At 37.5% G+C, this 17200-nt stretch overlaps 2 protein-coding genes across 2 annotated transcripts; one reads left to right on the forward strand and one right to left on the reverse strand.

The window, feature by feature from the left end:
• The first annotated feature begins 822 nt into the window (after positions 1-822).
• LOC109213677 (elongation factor Tu, mitochondrial) lies at positions 823-9561 on the forward strand. Its single transcript, XM_019377503.1, has 12 exons — positions 823-1131; positions 1602-1677; positions 2351-2443; positions 2527-2601; positions 4314-4418; positions 4515-4605; positions 4738-4943; positions 6121-6204; positions 6661-6723; positions 6817-6879; positions 7251-7491; positions 9122-9561. Exons 1-12 carry the CDS (start codon positions 947-949, stop codon positions 9190-9192), a joined length of 1353 nt encoding a protein of 450 aa, XP_019233048.1. The 5' UTR covers positions 823-946; the 3' UTR covers positions 9193-9561.
• Positions 9562-9842: 281 nt separating this feature from the next.
• Positions 9843-14962, reverse strand: LOC109213678. Its single transcript, XM_019377504.1, has 5 exons — positions 14585-14962; positions 13228-13408; positions 12635-13091; positions 11347-11418; positions 9843-10660 (listed from the first exon to the last, which is right to left on the reverse strand). The coding sequence occupies exons 1-5, from the start codon at positions 14669-14671 to the stop codon at positions 10159-10161; spliced, it is 1299 nt and encodes a 432-aa protein (XP_019233049.1). The 5' UTR covers positions 14672-14962; the 3' UTR covers positions 9843-10158.
• Positions 14963-17200: the final 2238 nt, after the last annotated feature.

A 17200-nucleotide genomic window follows, 5' to 3' on the forward strand; every position in this document is an offset into this window, starting at 1 on the left:
GCCCCAAACTCCGTCGTTTTTGTTCAAGAACAAACCCTAATTTCCGGCGAATCCGCTGTCGAGCAAAAACCCTGAATCACTGGGGCTGCAACTCTAACAATAACGTTCCTTTTCACCTTCTTCTTTTCCCTTTTAGCCTCTTCTTTATTCCCCGGTCCCAAAATAGATGGGGTAGGCTATAGACGATTAATTGATTGGCGACAGAAGAAATAACTCTATGAAGGAAATTTCCTCCACCAGCCATGGCTGAGATTGCACCAATTATCAACAATTAAGAAAGTGAACGAATAAATAAACAACTACAGTTTTTTATTAAGAAAAATCGAAAAGGTGAGCAAACGGAACAGACGAGATTGATGAAACCCTAACTTCCTCATTGCTTAAACCAAGTGGGTCGTAGTCTCCTTTTCTTGCTCTTAATTTTTCTATTGCAAAATTAGCACCAGCAACCCAATTGAGTTTAATCGCTTCAGGGAATGGGGGGAAGAGAATGGCATGTATCAAAATAGAGAGAGAAAGAAAATAGTGTAACTGAATAGCGTATTTAGTGGCTTAGAGTTAGGAGGTAACCAAAATTAGATATTTTGCTATAAATATTAAAAGGTATCTATAGAATATAATTTTTTAAAATGGTATTTATTTAAAATAAATAAGGTGTTAACCATTGCTATAGAGGTAAAGATTCCATGTAATTTTTACACAATAAAGAAGAAAAACTGCATGGGCCTACATAGGAATAAGCCCATAACTTACCATCAGCCGCTTTGAAACTGAGCCCAGGCTATGAGGCAACGTCGTCGTTTTAGCGCCGCCCAAGTAAAACCCTGCTGGACAGCAGGAGAAACACACACTGCAAAAAAACCTAAACCCTTCAAAACCCCAAAGCATTACATTTCCAGAGCTTCTTCCATCAGAACCTTCTCCTCTCCATCTTCTCCATACTCCAATGGCATCGGTCGCTTTCAGAAATCCCAATTCGAAGCGCGTGTTCTCACTCTCTCCTCAAATCTACTCGTGCTGTAGAGCAGGATCAGCTCCCACTCAGTTCTCACTCTCAGAGTCGCTAAATGCAAATGAAACTCCCTCTCTTTCTAACCCTTGGTGGAGATCCATGGCTACTTTCACTCGAACGTAAGCTTATTAAAACTTCTAAATGCAGTAACTCATCATAGTAAATTTACTTCTTTCTCCTTAAATGTATAATATGTTTAGTTCCAGATGTTGATTCAGTAACTCAACATAGTAAATTCGTTACTATTTTATGTCGCTCCTGTAATTTAAAAATTATTGCTTATATGCACACTGTAAATAATGTTTAGACTGTCACTGCAATTTGACTGGTTACCATATCAAGCTTGATTGGGAGAGTAAAAAATCATACACTGTCAGTGCATAGAACTTAAACTCATTTGAAAAATGTTCAGCTATATATAATGGCCAAGCGTCCAGGACATCAGCACTCTTCTTTAATTCCTTATCTATGATGAAAATTCTATTTTGCTTGACCTGTGATGATTTGATCCTTGCTCCCTCAATATAGCCATTTTGATTCTTTTAGCTGAATTTTGTCACTAAGTAATTATATTTCTGTGTTCCTGCAGAAAACCTCATGTAAACGTGGGAACTATCGGCCATGTTGATCATGGAAAGACTACTCTTACTGCCGCAATTACAAAGGTTAGTTTGCTTGGTACTTCCGTACTTATTACTGCCCCCATTTCATTTGTATGATGAATTTGAAGGGGACTTGGAGATTAAAATGTTAATTGGATTTGTGTATTATATCTGCGGTAGTGGATAATATATCATAATAAAATATTAATGCAGTGATTAAAAAGCTAGTTTGATACAGCGTAGAGAACCATATCCTTTTGTGAGGTTTCTCTACTTTTTGATATACTTCTTGTATAGGGGTATTAATGCCCTACATTAATAACTATTTCCTTACAGAAAAAGAGAAAACAGTTAGTTTGATACAGAAAACTATATAGCAAAGTTTGAATAGATGATAGGATCATGGTGGATGGATAGGTTTCCTCCATCCTTAACTAGACCTCTCAGATTCGAGCCTTGGGAATGGAAAATATCTCCCTTTAATGGGCCTTACGCTGTGCGAATCTGTATTAGTAGGGGCCCAGTGGGGGTACCGGACATCGGGCAGGTAACCAAAGATAAAAGTTTGATTAGTTAAATGAACTTGAATTCTTGAAATTTATGAAGGTTGTATAGGGTGATACTATTAATAGGATGATGCCAAACTTTTGTGTCTCGCCTTATTACTGTTTCCTTTTTTTTCCTCGATCAGTTATGTGAGCTACAATTGCCTGATAAGCACCTGTTCCTTGTATAGGTCCTAGCAGAAGAAGGAAAGGCCAAGGCTGTTGCATTTGATGAAATTGATAAGGCCCCGGAAGAGAAAAAGAGAGGAATTACTATTGCCACAGTAAGGGATATTTTTCCTTCCTTGGTGGGGTTTTATTTCTTAATTCTATTTTGCTTTTAATGCTTGAGCTGATGTATTTTTAGGCCCACGTGGAGTATGAGACGGTTAAAAGACACTATGCTCATGTTGATTGCCCAGGACACGCAGATTATGTTAAGGTGAGATGCAAAACCTACCTATTTTAACTAAGATGCTCTTGACTCTTGTTCAACTTGTTTTATCTATTTAACATGACTTTTAGATTTGGAGTATGTAGTTCTGCTTGTTTGAGTATCAAATAGAAAGCACTCAGCAATTGTGTGTCATTTGAAAAGCATTTCACTGACCGTGGAGCATGTAATTAAGCAACATATTTGGTTCGCTAACATTCAAAGTTTGAATGGATGAATATTGAAATACTCAAAAAATTTATATGCTTTATTCTTTTATCATCGAATGTTTATCCATCATAATATGCACTTACGAAGGATAAAAAAGCCGATCAACATTTCATGGTTGAGAATCGTCTTCTTATAATAGTATTAATTAGTAGTAATGAAAATAATCGAAATGGAGATTCGTAAAGATTTTTTTTTTTGGATTTATCATAAATCCCATGGTATAATACATTGTCGGATGTTGCAAAGTAGAGATTGTTATATAAATTGGATTGGATGGTGGAAGGGCTTGTACTTTTAGAGCATAAAATGTTGTGGCACAATTGAGGTAGTGTTAAATTCTTCAGCAGTAATAGAAGAGAGAAAAATTCAGCATTCACTTTGTTTTACTAGTATTGTGAGAGGGTGGTCCCTTGTGCATCACTTTCTCTGATTGAGAAGGTATGGTTTCGCTTTCTACAAAAAAAAAAGTTTGGTTTGATGCAAATAAATAAGTAATGTGAAAAGGCACTACTAATGGGATCTTTTTTCTCTTTGTTTGATTATTTAATGGTTTTCCGAAGATGATAGGAAGCCTTCTCACTAATTTCATATTTGAGTGGCCATGCCATAGTCTTATTTAACATTTTTTCAAGTGTTCTCTGTTGTCTGAACCAGAAATGAGGAAAGTAATGCCAATTGGGAGCAACATTGATGATAAGAAATACAAGTAGCAACTTATCAAAAAAATTAACAATAAGAAATACAAGTAGCATATGTGGTGTCTTGTGTGATAAGAAGGTGCCACCAAGACTTAAAGGTAAGTTCTACAGCATGGTGGTTAGACCAGCTATGTTGTATGGAACGGAATGTTGGCCAGCTAAGAACTTTCATGTCCATATGTTGAAGGTAGCGGAAATGAGGATGTTGAGATGGATGTGTGGGCATACTATGAAAGACAGGATCACCAATGAGGTTATTCGGGATAAAGTGGGGGTGTCCCATGTGGAGGATAAGCTGTGGGAAGTGAGGCCGAGATGATACGGGCATGTGAGGTGGAGATTCCCGGAGGCACAAGTAAGGAGGTGCGAGAGGTTGCACATGGGGGTGGGGGTCTAGGGAGGGGTAGAGGGAGGCCTAAGAAGTATTGTGAGAGGTTGTTCTTCCTAATACTCCCTCTTTACTTGTGTAGCCACCTTATTTTGTTTCTTGCGGTGATTGATTCTTCGATCGAAGATAAAACGTATGGATATATGAACGATGAAAAAATTAGTCAAGTTGATGGAAAAATTAGTCAAGTTGCAAATTCTGCATTTTGAGACATAAAAGATCTTTAACAATCCTTAGCTAAAGATGAATCTGCTTGGCTAGCATAAACTGACATATTACAAGTCCCTGAATTCAGTCAATTTTTTGCTGCTTGATGTTCAAAATATTTCAAGTATCACAGTAACTTTTTCCCCCCTCTAAACTTCCGTTTTCTTCAATTGCTAATCACCTGTTTTAATCTGTAGAATATGATTACTGGAGCTGCCCAAATGGATGGTGGTATTCTAGTTGTATCCGCTCCTGATGGACCCATGCCACAAACAAAGGAGCATATCTTGCTTGCACGCCAGGTGGATATCTACATGTATCACTCGTGGATTGACCAGGGAGATAACATAAAGCTACTATATGGTGATTCTGATGTTGCTTTTTCTTATACTTTGCAGGTTGGCGTACCATCACTTGTCTGCTTTTTAAACAAAGTTGATGCTGTTGATGATCCTGAACTGCTGGAACTTGTGGAGATGGAGCTTCGGGGTGCGCCAGCTTTTACATTACTTGCTTCAGTTGTATTATTTCTTCTGCAGAAGCTGAAGTCGTGGTAACTGGCAAGCTGTCATTACGACTTTGCTATGCTCATTTTCTTACATGAAATTTTCTTTCTTGCAGAACTGCTTAGTTTCTACAAATTTCCTGGAGATGAAATTCCTATCATTCGTGGTTCAGCTCTTTCTGCTTTACAGGGAACTAATGAAGAAATTGGAAAGAAAGCTATTTTAAAGTTAATGGAAGCTGTAGATGAATATATTCCTGATCCAGTGCGTCAGCTTGATAAACCATTCTTAATGCCAGTAGAAGATGTATTCTCAATTCAGGTAATCTTATATTCTATTTGCTCATGCTTAGCCGGAGATTTCAAAACTATATTTCCCTTCTGTACTAATAAAAAAACTATATTGCTCTTTTCGAGTTTCTTTCTGGTCTCTGAAATTATACTTCATTTTAAAGTTATCTCTAATTGTTAATGGGTTGCCNTCTGTAAGGTGTAGAAATTTCAGATTTTGTTAAAAGTATGAGAAGGTAAAGAAACCCTAAACTGGAGATCCTACAGAGGAGGGAACTTTTTTGCCTTTTTGGAGCTGGAGGAAAATAATTTATTAAAAGCGGGCAATATATGGAGGGAACACTTTTTTTGCTGAAAATTTTGTGGACAACTTTAGAGTGCACTTATAAAGAGTTGCTTTTAATATTACACAAATAGCACGCTTGAAAGAGTAGCCATAAATATAAATAAGTGTTGCTAATTGTTTTAAAATTTGGCTACATCTGTAAAGCGTAGTTTATACTTTCTAAGGGCACACTCTACGAGCGTTGTTAAATCTTTCGTAGCTAAAACCCATAAACAAAGGCTACCCTTACAAAGCGTGCCCAAAGATAGTTTTGGCCACGTTTTTCAAGCGTGGGATAAAACCGGTGTAGCCTTAGGGCAAATTTATTGCAGTGTGAGAAGGATTACACCGTACTTCCTTAAAATTGCAAAATCTCACGTTGCTTAAGATGACTATATTTCCCTTCTGTACTAATAAAAAAACTATATTGCTCTTTTCGAGTTTCTTTCTGGTCTCTGAAATTATACTTCATTTTAAAGTTATCTCTAATTGTTAATGGGTTGCCTCTATGATCTATGCATATGCTTTTACAACCTTTAAAACCAGTGATTAGCCGTCTTATGTTTTTGGAGATAACTCAAAATGCTGGTATGACTGCGATTGTTCTTGTCCTTCTTGGAGGAAAATGCCGTACTCTCTTCAGTGCTGAAAATACCATATACTCATGTAAACCGTTATTTCTTCAGTGTGTTCTTTATACTGTGATGGCATCCTCCATGCTGCTTATTTTAGAACAATCCTCTCGCTCCGAACAAAGTAGAAAAAGAAAAATTCTGCTAGCGCTTGCAGTCCATCTTTTCATTTCCAAGAAAGGGGAAAAAACAAATTAATGCTTGAATCTTGTCTACAATGTACTAATCATTTGCTGTTAATGTTTTCGAAGGGACGTGGAACTGTTGCTACTGGCCGTGTTGAACAGGGACAAATAAAAGTTGGAGATGATGTGGAGATCTTAGGGCTGATGCAGGTTAGCTGTGTTCTTATTCTATTACCTATTCTATTTAGGCAGAGGATATATTGGCTCATAATGTGACTCAGATTTCTAGTGCTAATGATCTAGAGTTGGTTCTGCCTTTTCTCTCTGTTTGCATGGAATCCTGAGGATGACTGACGCGATGCCTGATCACTAGCCACGCTAATTTCATTTAACACGAATTTAAATTTTAGGAATAAGTTACATAAGATACACTCTATTAGTGCATAGTTAGATTTTGGACCCCCATTAATAACAAGTTTAGGTCATGTAACTACTATTATAATGCTGAAGGTGCTTGGTTTGACCTTAACTTGCTGTGAAGCTTGGACATTTGTGTTTTGTTATTTGGTTGATTATTGCCAGTTAAAATTTTATTATTGTGCTTTGGTTTTAGAATTATGATTGTGCTTTTTGTTGCATGGTTGTATAATCAGTTTTGTTTCATAGGGCAATTTAAAATCTACAGTGACTGGTGTTGAAATGTTCAAGAAGATCTTGGATCATGGACAAGTAAGTATCTGAGTCATTCCATATGACTTTTTAAAAGCTGTTTTCATACATCAATTATTGTGTACTTTTATACTGTTTTATTTTCTTACTTAGGCTGGCGATAATGTCGGGCTTCTTCTTCGTGGCTTGAAACGAGAAGATATTACGCGAGGAATGGTCAGTCAGAATTTACTACTTTCCGTATTATTTGACTGTGTTTATGTTAGGTTGTTGTAAGTGAGTTGTTTACCTGTAAAATTGAAAAGGTTCTTCCTGTTTTTGTTCCTGTTCTACATTTTCCATTGGCTGCTTGCTTGATTCTCTCTGTTACAGTTATTAAAGTAGCTTGTTATCCTGATAGAACTCTACAATTATTTGTTACACTGTTTCTATTTACCTTGGGGTACTTGTTCAAGTCTGATTATGTGATGTTTCATGAAGTCAGAAGTCTGCTATATTAGCTTAATAATGTAACTACGTAAATGTGTATTTTCAAGCAGCTTATACATGTGTATTTTCAAGTATCTTATACTGCATATTGTTTATAGGTGATTGCAAAGCCTGGTAGTGTGAAAACGTACAAGAAATTTGAGGCAGAGATATACGTACTAACAAAGGATGAAGGTGGTCGCCACACTGCCTTTTTCTCAAACTATAGGCCTCAGTTCTACCTGAGGACTGCTGATATTACTGGTAAAGTGGAGTTGCCTGAAAACGTCAAGATGGTTATGCCGGGGGATAACGTTACTGCTACTTTCGAGCTGATATCTCCAGTTCCTCTTGATGCAGGTCAGTATATTCTGTAGCTCCTTTTGCGATTTTGCTTTTCTGTTGAGTAAATGCTCCTCCCCAGTTGCTATAGTTATTCTTATTTTTCTCCTCTTGGAGTTGCATAGTGATAATATTTTGAAATGGCCATTATCAATGACAAGGTGTACCACTAGTTTAATGAGATCTGAAGAATTTTTGGGGTGCCTTATATTGACTTGTGTATTTTATGATAAAAAAGGAGATCATCACCTCACTTGGGTCGCATGTACATTGCCTTCAATGCTGTTTCTTCTTGCTAATGTGATAGTCAATCTCGCATGAATTGGCACCTTGTCCTGCTGCGTGTGAAGTTTCTTTCCTGTTAACCTTGATGTACACCGAAATCCATTTATTAATTTAATTCTGCCTATGAGGTGCAAGATTTTGGTTTATATTGCAACTTAAGCATCAAATCTTTTTTCTTCCTTGCCCTTGGTTGGTCAAAGAGATTGTTCAAGAAATTAGAGCCAAATGTTGTTTCTGTGGTCTTTGCATCTAGAAAAGTTGAAATGACACATTCAGTGTCACTGATTATATAGCTAGATGGCATTGGACTTGTGTTTGTTTTGATTTCGAGTAAAATTGTTCTCCTCCCTTGGATTTGTTCCCGGTAGATCTATAACGAAAGCCATATTCTTTCTAAGAAGATTGATCAAAATTTATTGTGAAAAGGAAAGAACATCTACACATAGTGTTTATTGACCTAGAAAAAGCATAGAATAAAAATCACGAAAGATATCAGTGCGGTTGCTGTCCGCCAACTAAGGTACCCTCCGTACGCTAGACGAGATTGTCAGTGCCATACGGGAAAACCACCGCCAACTAAGGTCCCCTCCGTACGCTAGACGAGATTGCCAGTGCCATACGGGAAAACTAATGTCAAGAGCAATTGCGGAAGCTGAAATGAGAATTGAGAATGAAATCATGATTGCATTAATGAATGAAAGCTATTACAAAAGGCTACGCGGTGTCGAGGGGGAGAGACACCAGTACAGAGAAATGTTTGCTTGCTTGATCCCCCTAATAGTGCTTAAAAAAAATAAACCAAAGTTACAAGACTTGACCTAACTAAGCTAGAGAAACATAATGGAAGTACATGAAATTAAACTACTCTATATTTACAATGAAAATGACTTAGTTTTCTACAAGGTAGAAACAGGTCCGTTGGCAGCAACTTTGTCTTTCGCATTAGGGTCTACGCGCGCGGTGCTGTCGGCGCGCACGGCACTATTTGCATTGCTCAGCGGCTGGCAGATGCCAACAGTGCCGCGCGCACAGTAATGCTGAGTAGAGCATACCCCGTTAGTGAGGCTGCCATAGTTAAATTAAGGGCAGTTATTTAGTTATATGCTGACGCTTTGGCTGCATTGTCGTTTTTGTTTAGAAGTTTCCAAGTGGTTCAATACCATAATAGGGTCATGTGAAATTGTATGCATGTTTATGTGTTTAAGGATATGTTAGTTTTCTTAGAGATCTGATTGTTATTCATTGGTGGAATAAGTATTTCTTCGAGTCTCCTTTCTGCATTTAATTATGACTTTTCCTTGTAAAAAAACATATTTGAATAGACATCTGATTGTTTCTATTCCCTCTACCTGTAACTTTTCAGGACAAAGATTTGCTCTGAGGGAGGGTGGCAGAACGGTTGGTGCTGGGGTTGTTTCCAAGGTACTGAGCTGAGGTTCGCGGAAAATGCAAACTTATGTTTCAGTCTGGTTTTGTCTCAAGAGGGGTTGACGAAGGAAAATTATGTTGCTGCTTGCGGAAATACAAGAAACGTGACGATAGCTAATGTAGTCATCATTTGACGCAAATATTTTTTTCTGTTGCAATTTTGAGAGAATCCATGTGTCATGAAATTGAATATATTGGAGGAAAGGTGTCCACTTTGTAGCATCTTACAGTTCATAAGCAGTAATTGCTCTAAATAATAAACATATTGGTTTAATGAACTAGGGTTTTTTGCATTGAGGAGGAACTCCATGATACAATTGTACTATGTAATAATTCGCAATATCATTACGAGCTGTTTGCTTGCATTCTCTCAGATTAGCGTGGACTTCTGTTGATTACAATCTTGTGTGTTACCAGAAATTTAGGCGGCAGTAGTGATCAGTGTTTTTAAGTTTTTTTATTTCAGAAAACGGGAAATGTATGCAGTGTCATTGAATTCTTCACTGGAAGATCCCTTGATCATCTTGGCATCTCAATTAATACCACTTCCGGAATATAGTTGGATTGACAAGGCAATCAGGGTATTGTCAAGAATATGTAGCCGGAAGGGAAAAGATGTTTACCTTATAAGCACAACCTTTTGTGGCCTCAAAATAAGTTATGCAACTTCGTCTGGATGTATTAAAACTAGGCTCCTGAATATAATGTCAAAATTCTTTCTTATGGTCTCAATAGCTCAAAACTCTAGTGCTCACCTTATTCAAATCATTTTACAAGACAATCCGCTACAACACGAACTGATGAGCAGAAAAAGCTTGAGCTATGTTACTCACTACATATATTTGGTGCAGTTAAAATCCATTTCCGTCTGCTCAGATACTATAATACAGTTGGACGTCCCAAAACCAGCTACTACTAATATCATCCCCAAGTTGCCCAGATCTTTACACTCTAAATCTTGTGTTCTTGAAATCAAGCAAGCCTCAGCACTACAACTGCTAACAAAGTTGCAGCTCTGAAGTAGATTTCCTTCACATTTTTGTCCAGATTATTCATCATGTCCTCTTCTATCATATCCAACTTGCCTGGACTTCTGTTGATTACAACAACGGTGTCCCTCAAATTATTGACAGCCCAAGACAGCCATACAAGTCCAAGGCCTAAACCAGTGTTCAAGAGTTTAGGTGGAGAGAAGGCAATTCTTCCTAAAACTAGTTTGCAGGCAACAGAGAAAAGGACAGCTATGCCGGTTCCAGCAATGCTAGCTGAGAATTTGGTCAGAATGTAAGGTAGTTGAGGCCCCGATTTCTTCAATGAAAGTATTGCAGTTTTCCCATGCCGTTTCTTGTCAACCATTATGGACAGAAGGCTTTCGCATGCATGGAGATAATTGTTTCTGTAAATATCTTGCTCTTTAACTGCCTTTTTGTTGCTTCTTTTCTGGGTTGATGTCTGGTACTTAGTTTTCTGAGGACTGTAAGAAAGTATAAATATGTGAGAGAGGATGATTTTCCCTGTGGTAGCATAAACTAGAATAGCACGAAATTTAATGCTCATGCAACTGATTGCAGCTGAAACTTTTTTCCTCCTATAAATATGCCAAGTACAGCAAACACCTCACATAGCTCAAATTCATTTTAAAAAAGTGAAAATTGTGATAAGGCTCCTATATCCTTGAATCCATTCCCTCTTCATTATGTGCAGTAACTATGAATGCTTCCAGCAGAAATATGTAAGTCGTTATGAGGTGGTTTTGTTAGACCTTTCAAGTAGAGATACAGCTAACTGTCCACGACCAAAGGCAGAACTACTGCAGAGTTGAGAATCAATTAGCCTAATAGGAAAACCTAGATCATACATCCTTCTGAACATATGCTTCCATAGTTTATCTCCATAATAATAAACTCTTTTTCTTAGTCCAATTACCTTATTTAGCTATTTTTTTTCTTACTTAATATATTTCGCTTACATTTGTTCTCTAAGATTTGAGATCAGCTTAGTGTTACCACTAATCATCGAAAATGATCAAAAAAGTGAAACTTTAAATCATAGATTAAATGTATCTATGAATTAGATTTCCATATCAAGAAAATCATTAGATAAAAACATAGCTAAGAAAGCAAAGTACATGGGAAATTTCACATGAGATGCATAAGATACCTGCTTATAGATGCTGCATTCACGTCAAGTTTCTGAGCAGAACTTTCACCTTTAGCCTTTGACATTCTGCATCTGCACAGCAAACAGCTTAGGTTAAACCTTGAGGGCCTACACTCAATCTATCAAACAAAGATGCAACATTTTCAGTATCAAGTGCCAATACTGTGATAGCACATTGTTCACTTGATGATGATGGTGATGAAGAAGAAGAAAATGATTCTAAACAAAAATTTTAGTTTGGTGAATAGCTAACCTCACTTGTGGGATGTGCTCAGCCGCAAGAAGAAATACTATTCTTGAGCAAATGACTGAACATGACTGAAAAAGCACCCCTGGTGCCCCTTTAAGCCTAGGTCAAAGGGGCAGAAAGCCAGTTGCTAATAGCACCCATTTGGTACAATCCCCAATCTAACAAAATTGATCATCCTTTGACCTTTTGTCTAACCAACTTCTGAAGCATAACATATTATAATTTCACCTCTCTAAACTATAGTTCAAACCAACAGACTGATAACTCCTTGACAAGTATAAAGCTGGCTCATTGCGCCTATGATGAAGCAAGCTTAAACTAGTTTCATTACATATAGATCGCAACAACTAGTAAATCACCTCCTACATTGCCCATCTCGACACGCAAGAAGCATCAACAAGGAGATGCAAGTCTTGAACCCTCAGAATAGCACCTCAGGGTAAAAGGATATATAAACCAGGGTATTTTGGGCATACAATCCTTTCCCATAGGATCAAATGGTTACATGCTGAGATTCTTATCTTTGCCTAATATAATCACCTCCGTTTTAGGGGTTCTAACTGAATTAGGACATCTTGACACTTCCAAACTAGTTCGTACCCTCCTTTGGTTAATCAGTGCATATGCATGATCCTTTCCCGTAGTCCTTTGGCAATTATCATCTTGATAGCACCATTGTAATTATGACTTGGGATGATAGTAACTATGCCAAGTATATATCCGTTCATAATGGTAGAGGCTTTCCTTTTAACTCTCTAACTATTTCTCATTCAAAGCATGTGTGATCGTTGTTGTTATTATTTCTCTTATATTTTAATGACAAACTTTGTACAATGGCAGACCTAAGGTATGCAGGAGAGTAAAGAATGCATTTATGGGCTACACTGTTCACAATCAAGAAGAGTAATACAGAAGAGAAAGGTCTAACAAGTTCTATTTCAATAAGATGAACACATGAATGGGAAAAGACTTGTCATATCCACCCAACTTAATAAAAACTTTAGAAGAGAAGTTAAGCAAAAGGAAAACTATTGCTACCTGTCAAAGTATGGAACCAGCATCGCTTGCTTTGTGCATTTCATTGAGTCCTTTGACAAGTAGAATTCAGAGATAATAGCAAGTATGTCCTTCATCTCAACCCTGGCACTAGCACCATTAACTAATAGAGGGCTATTAGAATGAAGTGTTTTCCCGAGTCCTAGGTCGCTTACCGCATTTAAAGGAGGTTCCCAGAGGTGGAGTGAACAACTTGGATAAATAAGAGATGGCTGAGACATAGCATCATGAGACTGTTGTTCAAGATAAGAAGCAAATTGTTGTCGATGCATGTCCACTGCATGTGCCAGTGGCTCCACAAGATCAAAGAGTATAGACGTATCTATTCCACCGCTTTCTATATCATTTGATCCAGACATTAGGTACTTCCAAATCTTCTCCTGCCTTGTGCATTGTTCAGCAATACCAAAGCTGAAGAGCACCGAGTTCAAGTGAGTGTCTGCGGGAAAAGATAGGCGTCATCAGCATATGCAGTATTTAAAAGATTTGAGTAGTTTCATGAACAATAACGGATTCAGTCTAAGATCATCACGAAATTAAAACTCAAAATTTAAGAGGAAGTGTGAGTTATGAACCTTGCACATCTACGAGTTCTGACCGCCTAATAGTTGATTGGATTCTGACAAAGTGATTGCCCGCCAATAACATACTAATTGGTTTCCATAAGTCCAGTCTCTGATTCACCTTTAGGCTAGCACAACTTAACTTCACCATATCTTGGTTTGCTCCAGGACTGGGAAGAAAAGGGAGACTTTCCTGCAATAAGAAAGAAAGGATACCGTTTAAGTAGTTGGGGGGTCAATTGATCGGTGTAGACCACTCTTTACAGGTCACTCATCATTTCTTCAATAATAGAGACGAATATTTATCAGCAAAAGGGCTTGAATACACAAGGAAGCATAAAAATAAAGAAGTTCAGAAATACTTAAGCGACTTCAGGTGCAAGTCACTTTGAACCCAGCATTACACCAGATCCATAAACGATTAGAACTCTAATTGCAATATGCTCCTAGTCCTAGGATTGGAGTAGGACAAGAAGATGATAAGCACAGGATATCTTCCTTTAGAGCTGGATAATAAGTGTTACAACAACTTTTGAGTGCACTCCAGGCTTGAAGGAAGCAAGGAAGAAATGAAAATAGCATTACTCATCTTTTCATGTCAACCACCTTAGCATATTCTGGAATCTAAAAGTGTAAGCAGAAAGATGTGTGTGTGTGTGTGTGTGTGTGCGCGCGCGCGTCAGTGTATTATTATAACAATAATTGTTAAAATCTGTACATATATTTAAGAGGTGCACCCTACCAGATTCTATCTGCAATCTGACCCCGAAAGAGGAACCGTGAGTCCATGACTGGACTCATCAACACCATCTAATTCCGTCACTTTAATAAAAGAAGGACGATCCAGATCAAACTACATCATCAATTCTAACTTGTTAGAGATGATCATATTATTATCCCGTATCAAAATACATAAACCCATTTACCCTAAGCCCAGAGGTTTGGACAGAAACAAAAAGACATAAGAACACAAAAAGCAGCCACAATAAGAGAGCACATACTATCAATCAATCAACTATGCCTCAATTCTAAACAAAGTTGGGATCAACTATATGAATCCTCCATAACCATTCCGCTCTACTCGAGCTCAAATCATACCAATACTACTTTGCTTATAAATAGGACCAGCCAAAGTAAAGTTCGACAAAAGAATTGTTTTCACGAACACACATAACAATAACAACAAATACTCAGCCTCGATCCCAAACAAGTAGGGGTCGGCTATATAAATTCTCACTGACCACGTTACTCTATTTAAATCATCTCATGCCAATATTATGCAAATACAAATAATTTACAAATCATTTCACAAACTAACACCAAGAAGAAAATCAAATACCTATAAATCATACAAAGATGAAAGTTTTACCTTGGAAAACCTGCTTATGCCCTGTTCTGGAGGGAATAAAAGCCAAGGAGGATAGCCATGAGAAGCCATAATACAACTTTCAGCCATCTTTGAGAGAAACCCAGTTCAGAAACCTCTTTGTCTAAAGTTTCTGATCCTAAAATATCTCTTCTTTAAGCTTTGATTTTGATAGTCACAGCATATGGGGCTTATCCTGCTATTCACCGCAAGTTCCCTAAGATTTTATTGCAATTTGGTGATTTTAGAAATTTGAAGCCTGTGGTGTGATTGGCCTTTGAGAACTTTGGTGGGTTACATCTTTGATTTTGGTTGGATTCTTGAATCAAGACAAGAATAATAGGTTTCTGACTTTTTCTATGTTTTGGATTCTTCTGGGACCTTCGTCTGTGGTGATAGTTTCAGCTACGTTAGAGTTCACCCGATTAAAAGATTGTTTGGTTTTAATGGGATGATCGCAGCCGCCAAAATTCTTAATCATAGATTTCATAATTTGCTTACCACAAATCACGATAGCAACTAATCAAGTGCTGTACTTTTCAAAGTCAAACAAGTGTACAAAATCTGAGATTTGAGGTGGCCTAATACTTTTACAAAGTATATCTTGGAGAAAATGACAAAAATGTCCCTTATGTTTAAGGTTCAAAATAATTCCTTAAATAAATTCATAAACAGTTTGGTCCTTTAAGTTTGTTATAACTCTGCACTTTTGATCTCCGTCAAATATTTTACAAATTTAACGAAAATAGTGAGAAATAAGATTTAACCATAAAAAGCAGAAAAATTCAGTCAGATGTCAAAACTATAACACGCTAAAAATATATTTAAAAAATATCAAAAATTACACCTAAAAAGTTGCACCAAACTACATTACACTACCTCCTCCTCCTCCTCTCTCTCTCTCTCTCTCACTAGTTTACAAAGGCCACAATTTAATGAGAACTGCTTTACACTCTGATAGAATGTAAGGGTCCACCAAAATCTATAGAGAACTAGGTTCTCTATCAGGTTCAACAGTACACACGCACACTGCAGTAAATAAATGACAAGATGAATTTTACGTGAAAAATTCCCAGCTCAAAGGGATTAAAAACCACGACCTACCCTTGCAGGATTTCAACTTCACTAGTGAGCAACTTTTAGATTATAACTTATGCAACCTAGGAATTAACCTCTTAATCCCTCACTAACTTGTAATACTCTATTACAAGCCACTTTGTAATAACTCTATTACAAAGACTTTGTAACTTGACTAACTCTAGCCAAGACTCAAGCACACAGGTTTAAGATTTACAAGAGTTTCCTACAGAATGCTTCTAAACAAGCTAGATAGGAATTACAATTGAAGAACTATTACAAAGTTACAATTCAACTAAGGACATACAATAACTTGATGTGGGAACTGGTCCGTAGTTGTTTTGTTCTTTGTTCTTGATGCACTTGAGAATCGCTTCCTGGATGATCACGTGAGTGAGCTTGAGTAAAATCTCTAAGTGTTCAAATGAATGTGTTTTACCTCCCTTGATGTTAATAATACATGTATGACCTCACATATAATGGTGTAAGCAAGGTAGGTAAAACGCCTTCCACAGAAAGTTGACTGCTGCACTGTTCCTGTACTGTATCGTGTGTAGGCAGCAACTTTTCAGCTAGAGAGTTGACTTCGTACAGTCTCCTAGAGAACTGATAGGGACCTGCTCCCTCACCTATTCCTTCCACTTTGAAGAGTTGAATCATATCCCACGCTGGATCCCAACCTTGAACCTCGTGATCTTAAGGTCTTGTAAATGTGTAACAGGTTCCTTATCTGGTTCTGGATAGTAAGTTTGTTAGATTATCAGAACATAAAGCAAAGTACTTATGACCAAAGTACTTGTAACCTATCAATTTCCTCCTTTTTGATGATGACAAACTCATAATTGAAAATCCCAGAAAGAGCCACATAGAACCAGACTGCGAACCAGAGAGACCTTAAATTTCCCCCTGAATCTCTACGTTCCCCCTTAATCAGTGCACATCAAGGAACCTCAAAGAGAGTTCCCCCTGAATCTGTATCTCCCCCACATCATCTTTATTTGATTATGCAAATTATTCGATTCAATCGTGTGCACATCGAGGAACCTCAAAGAGAGTTCCCCCTGAATCTGTATTCCCCCCCCCCCCCCCACATCATCTTTATTTGATTATGCAAATCATTCAATTCAATTATGCACAATGCAACACAATGCAATCTTCCCCCTTTTGGCATCATAAAAAGCACAGAACAAGTAAGCAGCATAAAGAAGTCTAGCGTGGTTAAATCATGCCACTTGTGTGCACACAACATGATAGAAAATAGAGACAAAAGAGCAGTAGCATAAATAGCAAAAGGGAAATACTTGCATTAACCAAATTTGGACCTTTACAGGCGGGAGCAGAATCATTGTTACCATCAACAATTCCAAAACAAAACAAAAAAAGTACCAGAAACAAAAACATCACTAAAACAACTTAAAAGATGGACATTTGAAACTGGACACTGAGGGGACATCTTTTAGGGGACACTGGAGGAAGGGGGCTTGAAAGAGGAAGCAAGGGTTTCGAGGACAAGATCCATGCGAGCATTCGTGGACATTTGCT

Source organism: Nicotiana attenuata, unplaced genomic scaffold (genome assembly GCF_001879085.1).
Source record: "Nicotiana attenuata strain UT unplaced genomic scaffold, NIATTr2, whole genome shotgun sequence".
NCBI classification, from domain to species: domain Eukaryota; kingdom Viridiplantae; phylum Streptophyta; class Magnoliopsida; order Solanales; family Solanaceae; genus Nicotiana; species Nicotiana attenuata.